Source organism: Erythrolamprus reginae, chromosome 11 (genome assembly GCF_031021105.1).
Source record: "Erythrolamprus reginae isolate rEryReg1 chromosome 11, rEryReg1.hap1, whole genome shotgun sequence".
Lineage (NCBI taxonomy): Eukaryota > Metazoa > Chordata > Lepidosauria > Squamata > Dipsadidae > Erythrolamprus > Erythrolamprus reginae.
Genome location: NC_091960.1, coordinates 15,408,875 through 15,430,793, shown reverse-complemented (window position 1 = coordinate 15,430,793; position 21,919 = coordinate 15,408,875). Strand labels below are relative to the sequence as shown.

Here is a 21,919-nt window from a genome sequence, read left to right as displayed (position 1 = left end):
AATAGGGAAATTACGAGAATCCCACCTCTGAAAAAAATGCTTCATATCCTTGAAACTGAATTTAAAATTACCCCTTCTTCTAAATATTTCACCAGGGACTTTACACTGGAGGACGAAAATTGTTCAGAATCCTGAAGAAATGAACTTTCCAAAGAGCACTGGGCTTTAATTTTAAAAAGCTAAGATTTGAAGGATGCTTTCTCTCCCTTATTTCTGAAAAAGCATTCAGCTGAGTACCTATTTTCTTTTCATGGTCAAATATGGTTAAATAATCCATGAAGCCAATGAGGCTTGAAGAACTGGCTTGATGTTCCACCGAGGCCGAGATGGTTTTAAAAACTGCCTTTTGTTGTTTCTCTCTCTCTATTTCTTGCCTTTAGTTTATTTTTCTTTCTTTTTTTCCCTTTTCATTGTGCAACTGTAAACTGAGCCTGGTCTCCTAGGATAAATGCCAAAAGTAATTGAAATGGAGATTCTCATTTATGGAACGCATCGTTCATATTTATAAAGCGATCCTTGGAATTGTTCAATTGTCAATCATTTCTATCTAGCAACCCTCAGGGCTGAAACAGGTACCAAATGATGGAGGAGGAGGGAGGGGGAGGAGGAGGATGAGGAGGAGGAGGAGGAGGAGACGTAGAAGAAGAGAGATCATTCGAGGGAAATAAATGTTTTAAATACTGTGGACTCTTTTTATTATATATCTTTTATCCTAATGAGCGTATGATTCTTGGTGATAGGATATCATTAGGTTGAAGGGATGGGGTCAGATAAAGGACAAAGAATTAAATCCCCAGCCTAAATTATGGATTAAGTCCTCAGCTTATATCATCCTTGTAAATAACAAAGCTATTCACAGCTCGGGAGGAGGGTTTTGCTTTGTCCCTCTTTTGAAACTACCCTGGAAAACAATGCCTCTAAAGAACAAAGCAAACTTGCATATCGTTCCATCAACCTGCTCCAGCACACATTCAAGAGTCAGAAGAGGCATCAGCCATTTCCTTTATGGGGTTTCCGGCAAATCAGTGAACTTGCCAAAGGATAATCAGGGCATCACAGAAAGTGCAAAGCAGGAGTCTACAATTCCTAGACTGTGGATTGGCCCTAGACCACGGCCCACCAGCACAAAGGAGATGTGTGATTTTATTAATTGGATTTTAAATTGTTTTTATGCTGTTCTGATGTTGTTTTTTGTTGTAAGCCACCCAGAGTGCCACGGGAGTTGGGCGGCATACAAGATAGATGGATGGATGGATGGATGGATGGATGGATGGATGGATGGATGGATGGAGATAGATAGATAGATAGATAGATAGATAGATAGATAGATAGATAGATAGATAGATAGATAGATAGATAGATAGACGGCAGACAGATAGATGACAGACAGACAGACAGACAGACAGACAGACAGACAGACGCTGTTGTGGTTGGCTTCAGGCCAGCTCCTATGGATGGGGATTTTGACAAAGAGTCATGGGAGCCCTCTGTTTCCAGAAGGCCAGTCTGGCTGCAGCACAAGTCAGACGGAATCAGAAGCTGAGACAGGGAGAGACAGGGAGCAGGAAGGGACAGCAGAGACAGAGAGGCAAATGGATTCAGCCAGCCCTCCAGCCAGAGGTTCCTCGGAATCAGATGGGGAAGACTTAATGAGTAACCCTATTCTGAATCCTCGAGTACGAAAAATGTTGGGAAGGCAAGAGCAGCTGCGCAAGCACAGAAACAAATGATAAGACACAGCTGATAAGACTAATGACACTGCTGCAACCTTGATAAAAACGGGAGGGTTGGAGTGATTTGTGTGGGAGATTATCGTTTGAGCTTTGAAGAAGAGTAACTCTGACCTTCTGGACTAATAACTCAGCATTGCTCTGGCACAAGCCTGAAAGTATTGTGTGGACTTGAGGAAGTAATTCTGACCTTCTGGACTAATAACTTAGCATTGCTCATGCATTCCTGAAGCCCTCTGCATATAAAGGAAACTTTTTTTTATTGCTCCCATGTTGTGTTTTTGATTTATTACTTTGCTCTTTGCTGGTTAGAAGCCAGGCAGAACAGATAGATGGATGGATGGAAGGAAGGAAGGAAAGGAAGGAAGGAAGAAAGAAAGAAATAAACCCAAGATGTTTGAAAGAGAAATAAAAGAAATGCAAAAAATGTACTGCTTTAAGTTGCTTTGTGGTTCTGATCTCAGATTCTGAGGACTAAGTGACAGCCTATTTCATTTCTTGGGAATCGAGTGTATATAATTTTGATTGAGTGGAACTATCTTCTGAAGCAGTTCTGGGTCAGCGATAGATGATAAAAACAGCAGATGGGGTCCCATTATTTCTGGACTTCTTGCTTACATAACCTCCACGCGATCTTTTCAGGCACTTCCTGGAAAATGAATCAATAAGCAATAGGGTAGAATGACATTGACCATGGACATATCGCAATAAGCCAAAATTTGATTTGCTTGTTTTGAGCAGAGCATGATGTACACACATTCAACTCTTCTGGTTAGTACCATGTTCAAATCAAGATAGAATGGCTTGTATAGAAAATTGGGCTTAAAAATTAAAAATTGGGGTTTAACAGCAACTGGGTCTACCCAGCATCCCAATCTAGGCTAAAGAGATGGAGTGGGTTATTTGTTGTGTTGGTTACAGTTTTGTACAAACTTAATCATTGTTTGTAAATGTAGAGAGAACAACAGTATCAGGTTGAGTGATATTAGTTGGATTGCAAAACATTTGGTGTAACTGGCTATTGTTTTTCTTCTTTTACCAAGAATTAGGATTTAATCTTGTTGAGTGAACCAGCCATTGATTGTTCATCAAATAGGGGACTGGAGCACATACAGACTGTACCGCATGTTTTAATAATTTGGTTTGGAGTGAAGAACACTTATGACTCCATTGAAGGTTCATTTCTTTCAAAAGTAGACAGGCGTTTTAACAGAAGTGTCAATATTAGCTGGCGTGTTTGCTTAGTTATAGAAGCTAGAAGAAACTCCATGGTGATGGAGAAAGCGGACTCTGATTGGGAGGCAATGTGCTTTGTAGGGGGGAAACCCTGTCTCTTTTAGTCAATGGGCCGTTAGTGGAGAACTAATGTTTTGTAGATCACCTGAAGGGATGTATAAATTAAGCTGTAGGCACAGTTTGGCCCTTCAAAATATTCAGTCACACTAGGTTAAATGAAACTAGGAAATGAAGTCGAGTTAAATCTAATTTTATTGAGTTTATTGGCTATCAGAAACAGAATTTGGAAGTCTGTTCTGTACAGGTTGTTGTTTAGGAAAAGTAATAACATACAAAGACATACTAGATGAGAGAGGAGAATTGAAATCAAGGAAAAATCTTCAGGAAGAAGGTATAGAACTGGAATGGTGGGCGTATCTTCAATTGCAACCACGATATAGGAGAGACAAAAAAGATTGGGGTATAAAAACAGAATAGACAGAATTAGATAAAATATTATTAGGAGCAGAAGATAAAATGATTTTTAAAATGTACCACTACCTTCTGGAACAGGCAATGTATCAAGAACAAGTCAAGAAAACTATGCTAATGTGGAGTAGGAATTTCGGTTACAGCATTGGTTTACATATTTGGCAGGAACAATGGGAAAGAAATAGAAAACTCACCCTAGCCATTACATACAAAGAAAATCTTTATAAGATGTTTTACAGTTGGCATTTCCCACCCACGAGGTTAGCTAAAACGGGCCCAAATCTCTCACCAAAATAACACCAGAGACGTACTACCACATGTGGTGGGAATGTCCAGAAGCTCAGGATTTTTGGAATAAGTTAAAACAATGGTTGGAAGAAATATTAATGTTGAAGATATAATTAAAACCCGGACTTTTCTTATTGAGTATAACTATAGATAAGTATGACAGGGGAACAATATACTTAATGTTGCATTTTTTGACTGCTGCTAGATTGGCTTTTGCACAAAAATGGAAGAACAATGAAACCACCTCAGAGGAAGAGATATTATATAAAATACTGTCTTGGGCATGAAACGCTCAGGCTTACGATGGAATTGTAAGATTAGAATGAATTGGAATACTTTGAAATCTGGAATAAAATGTGCCATTGGTAGAAATCGAGAAGGACTGTTGGGATTATGAATCAGTGACAAGTTGGAAATATATATCTTCTTACGTAAGCAAATAAGAAAAAATGGATTTAGTAGTAGAAGTAGAATTCGTTATTGGCCAAGTGTGATTGGACACACAAGGAATTTGTCTTTGATTTATTTATCTATCTATCTATCTATCTATCTATCTATCTATCTATCTATCTATTTATTTGGATTTGTATGCCGCCCCTCTCCGCAGACTCGGGGCGGCTCACAACAAAGTGAAAAAACAATTTACAACAAATCTAAATTTCTACTAAAAACATTTTAAAAAACCCATTTTCTAAACACACATACATACACACATACCATTCATAAATTGTATATGCCCGGGGGAGATGTCTCAGTTCCCCCATGCCTGACGACACAGGTGGGTCTTGAGGAGCTTACGAAAGGCAAGGAGAGTAGGGGCAGTTCTAATCTCCGGGGGGAGTTGATTCCAGAGGGCCAGGGCCGCCACAGAGAAGGCTCTTCCCCTGGGGCCCGCCAACCGACTTTGTTTAGTTGACAGGACCCGGAGAAGGCCCACTCTGTGGGACCTAATCGGTCGCTGGGATTCGTGTGGCAGCAGGCGGTCTCGGAGATATTCTGGTCCAGTGCCATGAAGGGCTTTAAAGGTCATAACCAACACTTTGAATTGTGACTGGAAGTTGATCGGCAACCAATGCAGACTGCAGAGTGTTGGTGAAACATGGGCATACCTAGGTAGGCCCATGACTGCTCTCGCAGCTGCATTCTGCACGATCTGAAGTTTCCGAACACTTTTCAAAGGTAGCCCCATGTAGAGAGCATTACAGTAGTCAAACCTCGAGGTGATGAGGGCATGAGTGACTGTGAGCAGTGAATCCTGGTCCAGATAGGGTTGCAACTGGTGCACCAGGCACCCCCCTCGCCACAGCTGAAAGATGGTTCTCTAATGTGAGCTGTGGATCGAGGAGGACGCCCAAGTTGCGGACCCTCTCCGAGGGGGTCAATAATTCCCCCCCCCCCAGGGTAATGGAAGGACAGATGGAATTGTCCTTGGGAGGCAAAACCCACAGCCACTCCGTCTTATCCGGGTTGAGTTTGAGTCTGTTGACACCCATCCAGGCCCCAACAGCCTCCAGACACCGGCACATCACTTCCACTGCTTCGTTGACTGGACATGGGGTGGAGATGTAGAGCAGGGTATCATCAGCATACTGATGATACCTCACCCCATGCCCTTGGATGATCTCACTCACTCATGTAGATATTAAATAGCAGGGGGGAGAGGATCGACCCCTGAGGTACCCCACAAGGGAGAGACCTCGGAGTCGACCTCTGACCCCCCACTAACACCGACTGCGACCGACCAGAGAGGTAGGAGGAGAACCACTGGAGAACAGTGCCTCCCACCCCAACCCCTCCAGCCGGTGCAGAAGGATACCATGGTCGATGGTATCGAAAGCCGCTGAGAGGTCAAGAAGCACCAGGACAGAGGATAAACCCCTGTCCCAGGCCCGCCAGAGATCATCCATCAACGCGACCAAAGCAGTTTCCGTGCTGTAACCGGGCCTGAAACCCGACTACTGGGGACCTAGATAATCAGCTTCTTCCAAGGATCGCTGGAGCTGGAGTGCCACCACCTTCTCGACAACCTTCCCCATAAAGGGAAGGTTGGAGACTGGCCAGTAGTTATTAAGTACGGCTGGGTCCAGGGAAGGCTTCTTGAGGAGGGGGCGCACGAGCGCCTCTTTATAGGATGATGGAAAGGATCCCCTCCCCAAGGAAGCGTTGATAATCTCCTGGACCCAGCTCCGTGTCACCTCTCTGCTGGCCGAAACCAGCCAGGAGGGACACGGATCCAGTAAACAGGTGGCGGAACTCACAGCTCCAATGGCCTTGTCCACTTCCATCAGGTGTCACCAGATCAAACTCTTCCCAGCCAGATGGACAAGTACGGCCCCCAGTCACCTCAACTGACTCGTTGTCAGCCGACTCTGTTTTCCAATTGGAGTCGGGGTCCGCCCGGATCTGAGCAATTTTATACTCTCAATGTATATAAAATGTATATAAAAGCATATACTCTCAATGTACATAAAAGAAAATATACATTTGTCAAGAGTTATGAGGTACAACACTTAATGATTGTCATGGGGTCAAATAAGCAATAAGGAAACAATCAATATTAATAAAAATCTTAAGGATACAAGCAACAAGTTACAGCCATAAGTGGGAGGAAATGGGTGATAGGAATGATCAGAAAAAGCTAGTAGTAATAGTTTGACAGCGTTGAGGGAAATATTTGTTTAGCAGAGTGATGGCATTCGGGAAAAAACTGTTCTATGGGTATAGTGCTATTACTAACATGTTGTAAGCTACCCTGAGTCTAGGGAGAAGGGCGGCATAAAAATCGAATAAATTTTAAAAATTGAATAAACTAGTGAATGATAAAACTGAACTGGCAGAGTAAAAGTCAAAGTGAACCCTTGGGTCCATCTAAAGCAGGTAGACAGGCAGGATCTGCTTGCAAGCTCATACCATAACAGCTGAGAGACAATGTCTTACACACAGCTTAGCAGAAGGGACAGCAGAGGTTCAAACAAGCCAATTCCAAGGAATTTAAAATATGGGATGCTGCTTAGCCACTCCTTCAACATTTAGGCAGCTAGAGATTTGTGTTTTTCTCTGGACAAAATATTTCACTTCTGCTATTCATCTAAACCGGGGGTATCAAACTCTATTTCATTGAGGGCCACATCAGGGTTGTATCTGACCTCTGGGGGGTGGTATGCAGCCAGGATGGGCATAGACAGTTCGGCATCAATCATTTCAGGGGTGCCTTTGGTGGCGAAAGCGCTCTGTTAGCGTAAACAGGCTCCTGAGCTCAGTTTCCGGCTGCAAAGGCCTGCACATGGCCTTCATGAGGTCCATTTTTGTGGGCCGATCCTTTGTTGTTTCCAGGGCCAGATCTAAACACCCCCTGGGCCAGATCCAGCCTCTGGGCCGGGCCTTGAGTTCGACATCCCTGATCTAAACTATGCATCTCATAAAATAATGAAAAAGAGAGCATTTGATGCCATGCACAGTATGTGAGAAGCTATTTAAGGATCAATTTAAAAATATCGACCTCTTTAGTAATTGTGGACTGAAGCAGTACTTATTCCCTTCCACAAGCTAATCTCTAAAAAACGACTGAAGACATTTAATTTTCAACAGTTGTAGTCAGAACGTTATGCCTCTATATGATTTCAACATGTTAGATGAACTCAGGTTCTTGTGGTTTATTTGTTTAAATATTGTTTAAACAAGCCATGGGTTAGTATGAGGTGGGAACTCAGGCAACACCTTTGAAAAGAATTAGTTCAGTCCGGAAACAGTAAATCACGGAAACCACGTCCTTAAAAATACAGTGGTACCTTGGTACTCAACTGCTTTGAAGCTCATCAAATTTGGTACGCAACCTATTTTGATGTGAAAATTTTGTCCTGATACTCATCGTTTGTTTGATACTCAACGCACAAGCTAGAAGCTGTCGATATCGGCTGCCTTGTGACTCGCTACATTATTCCTTATAGGGGGAAAAATGTTTGGAGCTCATCATTTTTTAGTGCTCATGAAGCCTCCCAGAATCAATTAACGATGAGTACTGAAGTAGCAGTGAGCAGTGAATTGGCTTTTATGCTGAAGCCGTCTTTTTGGAGGACATTTCAGGAGAGATGCTTGGACTTTGAAAAGAATCTCGTAGATAACAAGAGCAATTTTTGTCACAGCAGGAAAAAATTAAGAGGGAAAATCAATAGCCTAGACTGTATATGTGCTCGGAAGTATCCCTGGAGAATTTTAATACAGTGGAGACAACATCTATGAGATGTCCATTTTTTTTCTTATTTAGTCCTACAGATTTTAGTAATGATGTTGGCATGTACCTTAAGGTGGGTTCCTTTTGTGCCTTGGACTGAGGTTGTGTTATAAATGGGATTCAAAACATGCATTATCTATGGCCTACTGAATGAATCATAGTATTTTATTTATTTATTTTTATTAAGCATGTACTAGATAACAGATATAAGTAGAAATGTGATTATGAATATATAAATGGATGTGAATAAAAGGGAATATTAGGACAGGGACTGTAGGCTCGATGGTGTGCTTATGCACACCCCTTAAAGACCTCTTAGGATCAGGGTGAGGTCGACAGTAGACAATCTAAAGTTAATGTTTTTGAAGGTTGGGGAAGAAACTACAGTGTCGAGTAGTGTATTCCAGGCACAGACTACTCTGTTATTGAAGTCATATTTTCTGCAATCAAGCTTGGAGCAGTTTACCATAAGTTTGCATCTATTATGAGCTTGTGTATTGTTGTGGTTGAAGCTGAAGTATTCATTGACAGATAGGCCATTGTAGCAGATAATTTTATATACCACGCTTAGGTTGGATCAAAGACGGCCAAGTTCTAAAAAGGTTGGATCAAAGACGGCAAAGTTCTAAGTTTTCTAAGACCAAAATTTCAAGTCTGGTGGCATAAGGTATTCTGTTGAGCGCAGAGGAGTGTAGGACTCTTCTTGTGAAATATCTCTGGACTTGCATATCTATTATGCAGTGCAGGTTCCAGACAGATAAGCTGTATTCAAGAAGTAGTTAGTTTCAGATATAGCACTAAGTCATAAAGTAAGTGCGTATATTTCTCATGTTTTTAAATCACACTCCATTAATAATTTAAAAGCAATCTCACAGAGAAATACAAAAGAAAAGAAAGGCCAATAAAATCATACAAAACTCCTAAACAAAAATTAACATCATAACAAGGTGCAAACATTAAACTATACGAAATACTTAAAACTGTAAATCATACAACTCAACCACGGCAATGGCTGAACTCAGAGATTATGTTAAGACAGAAAATAAATCCAAACCAACAGGCCCCAAAGGTGATTTTTAAAAGGCAACTGGAGTTTCTTTGATTTTTTGCTTAGAGGTTTTGCAAGGAGGAGGAGGAAGAGGAGGAGGAGTGAAATCTCTTCAACTAAAAACAAAGAAAGTTTTGTTGCCTTTTAAATAAGCACCTTTGGGACAACCATGACCTGGATAACTGAGAATCCCCAGAGACACTAAACCAGTGATGGTGAACCTTTTTTTGATTCATGTGCCAAAAGGTGGGGGGGGTGCCAGCATGCATGCACATGTCCACATCCCTTCCCTTCCCCCCACGTGTGAATACACACACCTGCGCTCCCCCCTGCACCTGCGCACAGGCCTTTCTAAAGTCTGGTAGGTGAAAAAAAATGCCCTAATGGGCAAACCGGAAGTTTGGGAAAACACACTTCCGGTTTGCCCAATGTGCTGTTTTTGGCACTCCAGAGCTTCCCTGAACCCTCCAGAGTGCAAAAAATAACACAAATGCAAACCAAAAGTGTGTTTTGCCAAACTTCCATTTTGTCTGTTTGGTGATTTTTTTTCCGGAGGGGGAAACGGCCTTTCTCAAGGCCGAAAATCAGCTGGCCAGTGCATGCATGCACATTGCACTGAAACATGTCCAAGTCTCACGTGCCCTCCGATATGGCTCCGCATGCCATCTGTAGCATGCGTGCCATAGGTTTGCAATCACGGCACTAAACCAACAAGCTAAACACCCTAGCTTGTTAAGGTGCTGAGGAGGGACAAGCAGAAATTTGACCTGTCAACCACAGCCCTTTTCTGTAGCTGCTGATGGAATAATTTCCTTTACCCATTCAACCGGGAATTTCACAGTGAATGAATCCTTCCAGGATGCCTTTGCAAACTTGACATGGTCTCCCTGGTCACTGGCTTCCAGTTGCTTAACATTTGTCTTCCCTACCCCATCGCAATGACAAATTTTTGTTGTTGATGTTCTTAGTACTTTCTGCAAGAGTTGAGACATTTGTTAGCAACTTTGAGAAGTCCCTGCAAGAGTTGGGGAGGCTTAAAGGGGGAAAAATTCTATAATTTATACTAAGGTCAAAGTTTGTGTTTCTTTTCGTGATAAACTTTCAGGAAAAAAATAGGCAGGAAATGGATGGTCTGCTAATTAAGTAAGCCTTCCTATAAATATTTGTCTTGTTGTATGTTTAAAATCAAACTAAAAGAATGAAATAGATAACGTTGTTTATGCAGAGAACGGACTGTTTGGGAAATAAGAGCATCATTTGGATAAACAGGTTATTTTCAGCTATTAAAATAGATTTTTCAGTAAGCGTCTTCCTGTTACACAGACACAGAATGTTGCAACCAACATTTATCTAATGACACACCCATTCAAAGATTGTCCTTTTCTTGCTCAAATTATAAAAATGTCATATTGCAGAATTACTTTTCTCGGAGGTATAATTTCTGGAGGGGTGGGGGGCATATTTTCTTACACTGGCTCAGATGAGCCTAGAGGGGTGTTTTACAAACTTGACAATTTTAAGATGTGTGGATTTTAGCTCCCAGAAATTTCCAGTCAACAGTGACTGGGGAATTCTGGGAGTTGAGGTCCACACAACTTAAAATTACCAAGTTTGGGGGGGGAGGGAGAACTGCTCTAGAGCACTGAAGAAGATTTAAAGTTGTGGCCAAACTGGCAGTTGAGAAGATTGTCATTAATAAGGCTGAGACCCAATTCTGTAAAACCTCTAGAGAAGAGCCAAATCTACATGTTATACTAAGCCAAAACCAATAAACCACATCTCAATTCAGCACCAGTTCTGGGCTGCATAACTCTAGAAGACCTCAAAATTGTAATAAAGAATAAGAATATTCACTTCCCTGCCTTGGTCGGCGTCTGAATTCCACAATCCAGGTCTAGAGGCCCTTTCCCACATGTTGCTTTGAACCTAGCTGGTATTCCCTTAGCCTACAGAAATTCAGTTAAAGGTTCCCCTACCCAATACCCTGTTGACAAAAATCTCCTCGCTTGACTCATAAATACCAAGAGGTCGTTTACAAATCAGGGCTTGTTTTTCTGCATTTCAAGTCTATCTCACAATTTTCAGCAATAAAGAGAAGTGGGAGACTACGTGATTTATAAAGCTCCCACTGAGAGCACCAGCAATGAAAGGCAATGGAAAAAAAAGATGTCAAACCTTGCCCAACAAGCAATAAAACTAGACATAGTTCTCACAGCATACTAGACCAGTGATGGCGAACCTTTTTTTCCTTGGGTGCCGAAAGAGCATTTGTATGTGCTTTTGCATGAGTGCCCACACCCATTTATTATTTATTATTTATTATTTATTATTTATTATTTATTATTTATTATTTATTATTTATTATTTATTATTTATTATTTATTATTTATTATTTATTATTTATTATTTATTATTTATTATTTATTATTTATTATTTATTATTTATTATTTATATTATTTATCTATCTATCTATTTATTGGATTTGTATGCCGCCCCTCTCCGCAGACTCGGGGCGTCTAACAACAGTGATAAAAAACAGCATGTAACAATCCAATACTAAATAACTAAAAAAAACCTTACTATAAAACCAAACATACATACAAACATACCATGCGTAAATTGTAAGGCCTAGCGGGAAAGAATATCTCAGTTCCCCCTTGCCTGACAGCAGAGGTGGGTTTTAAGAAGCTTACGAAAGGCGAGGAGGGTGGGGGCAATTCTAATCTCTGTGGGGAGTTGGTTCCAAAGGGCCGGGGCAGCCACAGAGAAGGCTCTTCCCCTGGGTCCCGCCAAACGACATTGTTTAGTTGATGGGACCCGGAGAAGACCCACTCTGTGGGACCTAACTGGTCGCTGGGATTAGTGCAGCAGAAGGCGGTCCCGAGATAATCTGGTCTGGTAATTCGATGCCTGGGGAAGGCAAAAACAGCTTCCCCCACCCCCATGGAGGCCCTCTGGAGGCCAGAAACAGCCTGTTTCCCAACTTCTGGTGGGCCCAGTAGGCTTGTTTTCGCCCTCCCCAGGCTTCCCTGGAGCCAGAGGAGGGTAAAAACGCCCTCACCCATGTCCTTGGAGGCTCTCTGGAAGCCAAAAACACCCTCCCAGAGCCTCTGTGTGAGCCAAAAATCAGCTGGACAGCACACACATGCACATTGGAGCTGAGCTAGGGCAACAGTTGGCATGCCAGCTAATATGGCTCACCATCACTGTCCTAGACATTCACACCCCCAATGATGTTGGAGCTGAGCTTGGGCAACCGCTCGCATGCCAGCAGGTATGGCTCCACGTGCCCCCTGTGGCACCCATGCCATAGGTTCGCCATCACTGCACTAGACAGAACAACAGCAGACTATTGCTTCTGCGCATGCCAAAATGGTCAAAATCTCATGTGCCCAAGCATCCCTCATGAGATTTGGCTTCTGTGCATGTGCAGGAAGCTAAAAAGGACAAAAATTCAAGAAAAAAGATGGTGGTCCCAAAGGACCAGCACCAGAGCGATCGCATTTTGCCTGTTTTTTCACAAAAATCTGGGTGTTTTTGCCTTCTCCCAGCCCCCAGATACACTGCAGGCCTTCCAAATCTTCTGCACACCCGATTATTGCAAATAAACCAGCCCATTTTTCACGCTTATTAATGAGCACCGCCCCCTAGAGTCTGGAACGACTATCAGCATGTGCAGGGGACCTTTAACTTTTACCATGCCAGTTTGATGTAGTGGTTAAGGCAGGAGGTTAGAGACCAAGAGATTGTGAGTTCTAGTCCTGCCTTAAGCATGGAGCCAGAGAGGTGTCCTTGGGCCAGTCACTCTCTCTCAGCCCCAGGAAGAAGGCAATGGTCAATTTCTACTGAGATTGCCAAAAAAACTGCAAACTACTCCCAAACATGCAAGCATCAGAAAACCCAAGTAAACGCTCCTATTATTTGCCATGGGTTGTGGGGAGATTTTGCCCATCACTCTCTGTTTAAGAATAAGCCCCCTGAGTCCCTTGGAGAAGGGAGGCCTAGAAATATGAATGAATGAATGAATGAATGAATGAATGAATGAATGAATGAATGAATGAATGAATGAATGAATGAATGAATGAATGAATGAATGAATTGTTGGGGGAGAGTTTTGCGCACATGGAAGGTACAGTAACCCCACCAGCTAGCCACAGTTCACAAGTATACCTAATTGAAGTCTTCAATGAAAAACATGGCAGCAGGCTTTCTTGTAAAAATACATTTCATTTTTCTTCTAAACAAAACGTTTCTCTAAATAAACTATCACAATACTATGATACACTACTATTACATCCACCACTGCAACCACCCACAAACCACTAACCACTAAACCACCAAACCACCCTGCACAAACCATTCTATAACAAACCACCAGCTCAAACCACTCTACAACAAACCACAGCCATGCAAGGGTGTTACTCCTTATATATAGCATACAGCCAATCAGGTTGCAGCACAATTAGCAAACCCATGATTACATGCTGATTATGGCTTACATCAGCCTTTCCTATGGTTACTTACCGTACATCCATTTTCTTGCATTGTAACATTAACTCCAGAAATAAACTTATTTTTGACATGAATGAAACAAACAAATAAACAAATAACTTTGAACCATTGTGAGGCTGAATATTCATTTAGTAATGGGTCATATGCACAGTTCTGGTGCCCTCAAACCCATTCTTTTGCCCATTCCTCTCATCCTCCCTCTTTAATGGCTCCATTAATGGCTTTTAATGGAGCTTTTCTCTGAGACACAGAAATTAAGAAGTTTTGGGCACAAAAGACAGCAATAAAATAGCTAACAAGAAGTTCAGAAGATTTTCCCTACTAAATTTTCCATCAGCATCCCGCAGACATCTGAGAATGACCTCATAGGCTGGGAATAAGGCACATGAATCAGGCTCACTGCAATTGAATTTATATTAGGGGAGACAGAGACCGCCACAGGATGATCCTTCCCAATATTTAGGTAAGCTGAATGTAGAACATGAAGTCATCTTGGCAACACACTGGCCAACAATCTGAAACACAGCCAACATCATGAAATTGGGGCAGAAGGAGGCAGGATACATAATACGTTGACATAGCCCAGATCAGCTTTAATCAGGAGACTCGGGATTTGTCATTGTATGTTATCAGAGAAAGATCTTGAGATCTTCTTCATGGGTGGACAGAAGAGATTGATTGATTGATTGATTGATTGATTGATTGATTGATTGATTGATGTAGTTAGTTAGTTAGTTAGTTAGTTAGTTAGTTAGTTAGTTAGTTAGTTAGTTAGTTAGTTCGTTCGTTCGTTCGTTCGTTCGTTCGTTCGTTCGTTAGTTCGTTAGTTCGTTAGTTCGTTAGTTCGTTTGTTCGTTTGTTAGTTTGTTAGTTCGTTCATTCATTCGCTCGCTCGCTCGCTCGTTAGATAGTTTGTTCGTTAGTTCGTTTTCTAGGCTGCCCTTTTCCATGGACTCAGGGCATCTTACAAAACACAATAAATGCAAATGAAACATGTCAGAAACCCAAACGTTAAAACCCATAGAATCTAATCTAAAAACCCCAATTTATAAAAAACAATTATCCACATTCATTCCATTACAATCATACACACCAATGCTCAACGGCCCCAAGCCTACCATCAAAGGTGAGTTTTTAAAACCTTACGAAAGGCCAGGAGGTTGGGAGCGGTACGAATCTCTGGAGGGAGATGGTTCCAAAGGGCTGGGGCTGCCACAGAGAAGGCTCTACTCTTTAGATCCTGCCAGACGGCATTGCTTAGCTGATGGGATCTGGAGAAGGCCAACTCTTTGAGACCTGACCGGTCGCTGGGATTCATGACGAAGGAGATGGTCCCCTAAGTAACCTGGTCCTAAGCCAGAGATGGGTTTCAGCAGGTTCTGACCAGTTCTGCAGACCGGTAGTGGAAATTTTGAGTAGTTCAGAGAACCAGTAAATACCACCTCAGACTGGCCCTGCCCCCATCCATTCTCTGCCTCCCAAGTCCCAGCTGATCAAGAGTAAATGGGGATTTTGCAGTAACCTTCCCCTGGAGTGGGGAGGGAATGGACTCTTCCACTGCCACACCCACCAAGCCACACCCACAAAACCGGTAGTAAAAAAAATTGAATTCCCCCACTGGTGCAGCAATAGCAATAGTACTTAGCATAGTACCGCTTCATATTGCTTTTACAACCCTCTCTAAGTGGCTTACAGGTCTTAAGCCAGAGATGGGTTTCAGCAGGTTCTGACCAGTTCTGCAGACCGGTAGTGGATAGCCTATTGCCCCCAACAATCTGGGTCCTCTCCACCACTGGTGAATCATAGTATTTTATTCATTTTCATCAAGCATTTATTAGATAACAGATATAAGTATAAATATGATTATGAATACATAAATGGATATGAATAAAAGAGAATATTAGGACAGAGACGGTAGGCACAATGGTGCGCTTATGCACACCCCTTACAGACCTCTTAGGAATGGGATGAGGTCGGCAGTAGACAATCTAAGGTTAAAGTTTTTGAAGTTTGGGAAAGAAACCACAGCGTCAGGCATTGACTACTCTGTTACTGAAGTCGTATTTTCTTCAATCAAGCTTGGAGCGGTTTACCGTAAGTTTGTATCTATTACAAACTTACGGTACTTACTCGTTTTACCCACTCGGAAGGATGGAAGTCTGAGTCAACCTTGAGCCGGTGGTGAGATTTGAACTGCTGAACTGCACCTAGCAGTGAGCTGAAGTAGCCTGCAGTGCTGCACTCTAACCAATGAACCACCACAGCTCTTACAGGTACAAGTAGTCTTTGACTTATAACTACTCGTTTAGCAATGGATTGAAGTTACAACTGCACTGAAAAAAGTGACGTATGACTCGCACTTACAATGGGGTAGGGGGGAACTCCCGATACGTCACGTGATGCAGGCGTTCAACACCCCTGACCTATAGTATGGACTCAATCCCTGAGCCCTGCTCTTTTCCCTACACCAGTGATGGGGAACCTTTTTTTCCTCAGGTGCCGAAAGAGCGTGTGTACACACTATCACCCATGCGCAAGTGCCCACATCCATAATTCAATGCCTGGGCAGGCTGAAAACAACTTCCACCACCCCCTGGAGGCCCTCTGAAGGCCAGAAATGGCCTGTTTCCCAACTTCTGGTGGGCCCAGTAGGCTCGTGTTTTGCCCTCCCTAAACTCCAAAGGCTTCCCTGGAGCCAGAGGAGGGTAAAAATGCCCCCCCTGTCCACCTGGAGGCTCTCTGGAAGCCAAAAATACCCTCCCAGAGCCTCTGTGCAAGCCAAAAATCAGCTGACCAGGCCACACATGCGCATTGGAGCTGAGTTAAGGCAACAGTTCGCGTGCCAGCAGATATGGCTCTACGTACCACCTGTGACACCCATGCCATAGGTTCGCCATCACTGCCCTAGACATTAACATCCCCAATGATGTCATACTGCATTTATCTAGGCCAGCCTGTTTCAGATATTATTTTGCCAGATGGGCTACTACTTCTATCCCTCTTATCCAGAAATCCCTTTGAAAGCCACACACACACACACACGTTTTTTAAAAAGTACCTTTTCCATAATGTCACAGCTTCACAATTCACGATGTCCTCAAGCCCCACCTACCCAGAGTGTGTAATACCAAATATGGACATCCTTCACACCTTAGGAAGGGTGATTTTATTTTATTTTTGATGGGGAGGGAACCGAGTCCTTGGAGAGGGGCAGCCTATAAATCCAATAAATCCAATAAATAAAATAAAATAAAACACTCTACTGGGACTACTGAAAACAATAGGCTTAACACTCCCTTCCTCTTCTATTATAAACCCTACTGCCCCCGCCTTCAAAGTGTTAAAGGATGGATGCTTTCAGCCACGCCCCATTCTGATGATGTCACCCCACACCAGCCACACCCCCTGCAGGCTTTCCGACAGGCCTGAAAACCCTGGAGGAGGCAAAGCATAACATGGAAATCGATAAGTCAAGCAACTTTCTACTACAGGAAGGATGGAGGGGGTGTGTGCTCTCCCCTGGAACTTAATGAGCAGCCCCTATTTCCATTCCCATCCTCACCCCCATTCAAGGCTGCTCCTTCCCAGCTTTTTGCCCAAGAGGGGGCCACAGTTCTCTCTAGATAGAGCTGTTCTTTCCCCCCACTTTGGAAGATAAATTATTTCCCTTTTATTGTTTGTTTGTTAGTTAATTAATTAATAAATTGGAATTGTATGCCACCCCTCTCCGAAGACTCGGAGACTATTACTTTTAGCAATAGCAATACTAATCGTATTTAGATTTATATACTGCTTCACCGTGTTTTACAGCCCTCTCTAAGCAGTTTACAGCCTGATATTACCCCCTCCCCAACAATATACGCTGCTCAAAAAAAATAAAGGGAACATTTAAGCAACACAATATAACTCCAAGTCAATCAAACTTCTGTGAAATCAAACTGTCCAATTAGGAAGCAACACTGATTGACAATCAATTTCACAGGCTGTTGTGCAAATGGAATAGTTGTGCAAATGAAATATTCCATGAAAATATTTCATCCATTCAGATCTAGGGTGTGTTATTTGAGTGTTCCCTTTAATTTTTCTGAGCAGTATATTTCTTTATATTGCTTATATTTCTTTGCTTCTGCTGGACCAGAGGGAGCAGCTGACCCCAGAAAGCCTTGAACTGCAAAGCCAAGAGAGGATTACCTATATATTCCCTATATATATTTCCCCGCAGACGTTGACCCACTGAGACAAGGAGGAGCAAATATCGTTCCGTCTATAATCCTATACATAATCCTTTTCCTCCGTTCCTCTCCACCACCACCCCACAAGACACAGCAAAGCAAGAAGGGAGGGGGGAATTCTCCCTTCTGTGCAAACCCACCGACCTTCAAATGACGTCACGGCTCACCCTTCTTCCCCCTCCCATCCTCCCCCTCCCCTTCTGAAAGGGGAGTTTGTAGCAGGTCAAGTGGGAAGGAAGGAAAGAAAAAAAGAGCTGAGAGAGGAAGATTTGCGGGTGACCTTTGGCGTGGCTGCTGTGGATCCACCCCCCTTGCAACGACTCGATAGAATTGGGGCATTGGGGGGGGAGATAATACCTTTTCCTTGTCTTTCTATCAAGACTTCTCTTTTTTTTTTTTTGCGACTACAAGAGCTACAAAGCAGGACATCTGATTGCCCCAAGTGAAGAAAAGGGGAGGAGGGGGCTGTCTTGAATCCTCCAACAAAGCTGCAATGTGCTGACACCAGGAATGTACGAGAGATCGGGACCCCTCCCCACAATCCATTTCCCCCCCCCCAATCCAATAAGAACATAAGAAGAGCCAGGCCCTCTAATTGGGGATCCATGGGGATCTTGAGCAGAAAGAGAAGGCAGGACCCTCCTTTTCCCTCGACCCCCAACAAATTGTTCTCAAGGGAATCCTGCCTGCCTCAACCAACATGCAACCCCCAAGGATCTACTCCTATTAAACCCATTCATTCCAGGGAAAGGGGCAACTCCTTTGGAGCCGTTCCCCTACCCTCCAGCCCATGCAACCCACCCCTCAAAAAAAGGGTGTGTGTGAGCCACTGGCTTAATCCCCTCCAAATCCACGCGTGCCCGCTGGTCACCCCTGCCCACCCACCCACCCACCCACCCACCCACCCACACGCACACTGCAAACGGTGGTGGCTGTTCATTCAGACCCCCCCCCCTCTTTCTTCCCCCACCCCACCCCAAAGGAGAGAGGGATGCTCTTAAAACAGAGGATGCCGCTGAGGCCCGACTGCGGGGTAGCCGCCCTGATATACACAACATACACACACATATACACACCCTCCTTCCCTCCCTCCCGGCAGCCAAGTGCCCTAGAAGGGGGTCCTCCTCTCCCCCCCTATATTCAGCAGGACTGCTTTACCGCCTTGGGGAAACCCCTGGCTCACCTTCTTTTCATAAAAGCGCCCCGTTTGCTTAGGGAAGTCGGGAGTATCACATTAGAAGGAGCCCCCTCCCTGCTTCAGCATCCCCCTCCCCTCTTTGGGAAAAAGGCCTGAAGGCGAAAGCAAACACACAGAGAGACCTCCTCCCTTCTCGACAGCCAAGTGCCCTAGAAGGGGGTCTTCCTCGCCCACCACCCCACCCCACCCAAATTCAGCAGGACTGCTTTACCGCTTTGAATCGCCTTCTTTTCATAAAAGCGTCCCCATAAAAGAGCCTCGCATCAGAGGGAGCCCCCTCCCTGCTTCAGCATCCCCCTCCCCTCTTTGGGGAAAAAGGTAACACTCACACACACACCCTCCTTCCCTCCCTTCTCGGCAGCCAAGTGCCCTAGAAGGGGGTCTTCCTCGTCCACCCTCCAAATTCAGCAGGACCGCTTTACCGCTATGAATCGCCTTCTTTTCATAAAAGCGCCCCCACCAGGGAAAGTCGGGAGCCTCGCATCAGAGGGAGCCCCCTGCCAGCTTCAGCATCCCCCTCCCCACTTTGGGAAAAAGGCAACACACACTCCCCTCTCTCCTGGTCCCGACCACCCACGGAAGAGGCGATCCGGGCGGGAAAGAGAGAGAGAGAGACCCCCCCAAAAAAAGCTCCCCCAGCCCCCCGGGGATGCCTGGAAGGCGCTCGGGGAGGGGAGGGAAGGATGGAGGCAGAGCTGTGGGACTTACCCGGGCGACGTGGCCGGCCAGGAGCAGCAGGAGCAGGAACGACGGCGGCGGCGGTGGCAGCCCTGCCTGCCCGCGGGGCCTCGATGGCTGCAGCCGAGGCATTTTGGGGGGGATCCCGGGCTGGACGAGAGAGGAAGGCGTCGGGAGTCCCGGAGGGGACGGAGAGGGGAGGGAGGGACGGGGAGGAGCGGGAGGGACGGGGGGGAGCAAGCAACCGCCTTTTCCTTTGTTCCCGATGCAACCCGGAGCAACGCAGCGGGCTGAGGAGGAGGACGAGGAAGAGCCGGAGGCTACCCGCGGCGGGAGAGATGCAACCGGTTGGCAAGGGCGGAGGCCGGCCGCGAGCTGTGCAAGGATGGCGGCTGGGACGCCTCCTCCTCCTCCTCCTCCGCCTCCCTCCGGCTCCAGCCCCAGAGTCGCCCGCGGCCGCCGGGACCGTAACAATCAGAGCGCGCCCCGCTCAGGAAACGTGCGCTCCGGAGCCCTCGCCATTCGCTCAGCGGCTGGGAGGCGGCGGCAGGGAGAGAGATGGAGAGGCTGAGGCGCCCTCTAGTGTCGGATTCGCCCTCCCCACACCCAGTCCCGAGCGTGATGCCTCGCCGGCTTCTGCCGTTTGCAAAAAAGAGAGAATAGAGTAGAGTAGAGTAGAGTAGAGTAGAGCAGAACAGAATAGAATAGAATTTTATTGGCCAAGTGTGATTGGACACACAAGGGAATTTGTCTTGGTGCATATGTTCTCAGTGTACATAAAAGAAAAAGATACATATCTACGTAGGTAGAGATAGACACTGTTCAAAAAATAAAGGGAAGCACTTAAACGACACAATATAACTCCAAGTAAATCAAACTTCTGTGAAATCAAACTGTCCACTTAGGAAGCAACACTAAATTAGAATTTAAATTTAAATTAAATTAAAGTAAATGTCAGCTGCTCCAAACTTCACTGCAAAAAATAGGACTTCAGCAACAGAGTAATCAACGCCTGTAAAGCACTACCTGACTCTGTGGTTTTTACTCCTAACCCCAAAACCTTTAACCTTAGACTATTTACAATTGACCTCTCCCCCTTTCTAAGAGGTCTGCAAGGGGCGTGCATAAAGCGCACCACTGTGCCTACCATCCCTGTCCTATTGTCTTCTTTTGTTACTTTTTATCATTACTTATCTAATGTTTTATTTGTACAAATTACCACCCTATAATTGTTTTTACAAAATAAATAAATAAAAATAAATAAACACTGATTGGCAATCAATTTCATTTTGTTGTCATCACATTCAACTTTGCACAGAACAAAGTATTCAATGAGAATATTTCATTCATTCCAATCTAGGATGTGTTATTTGAGTGTTCCCTTTGTTTTTTTGAGCAGTATAGATAATAACAAGAGATGGAAGGGGCCTTGGAGGTCTTCTAGTCTTCTAGGCAGGAGACCCTACACTACCTTCAGACAAATGCTATCTAACATAAGTACACCGGCGTGCCTACTGTCGCCTGTCCTAATGTTTCTCCCTTACTAGTATCATGTATATAAACATTGTTATATCTTTGTATACCACCAATACGTTTACTATCAATAGGTACTTGACTAAACAAACAAACTTCCAGTGTTGGAGCATTCACAACTTTTGGAGGCAAGCTGCGTTTGTGCGTGTGCAGTGAAGGGCTACCAAAATTTTTACTACCACACTGTGGGCGTGGCTTATGCATTTTCTTTCAACATCTTTCAGTGCAAATTGGGTGCTCTAGGGTGGAGCTCCATTTTCACTACCCCACTGCGTCGTCCCCCCCTCCATCCATATTTTTGCTGATAATGAAAGGGAGACTACCATATAGTAGTCTCCCTTCCTTTTCATTATCAGCAAAAATATGTTACACCTATTGTTGTGGTTCCGTCTGAGGCCCCTCAGGGAACGGCTGATCTTCTGTCGGTTTCCAGCTCAGAGGGAGAGGCTGAAGAACAGGAGGGGCAGGCAGACGAGGAGGAGGAATCCCAGGTTGAAGAAGAGGGAGGACAGCCAGAGTCCCCCCAGAGGGAGCTCTCCCCAGCAAGCAGCCTGGATTCCTTAGAGGAAAATGCACAAGCCATAATTGATCTGCGACAGAGAAGAGCTACTCAGAGAAGGGAACAATTGGCTAAGTACTTTCAGCATTAAAGAGGCAACAGCTGGGTTTGGGTGTGGTGCTCTTTGGAAAGGCTAAAAGGCAGACCCACCCTTCCTGGCTTGTGGAGTTTTATCTTTGAGAGTCTTGGGACCTGGCTGTGA

General features: G+C 44.4%; 1 protein-coding gene across 1 annotated transcript in view; it reads right to left on the bottom strand.

Moving 5' to 3' along the window:
- SDC3 (syndecan 3) overlaps positions 1-20,073 on the bottom strand; it is a 124,704-nt gene extending 104,631 nt beyond the window's left edge. The window contains exon 1 of the mRNA XM_070763944.1: positions 19,656-20,073. Coding sequence (XP_070620045.1) covers positions 19,656-19,757 — 102 coding nt within the window. The 5' untranslated portion in view covers positions 19,758-20,073. The remainder of the gene's footprint in view (positions 1-19,655) is intronic.
- Positions 20,074-21,919: the final 1,846 nt, after the last annotated feature.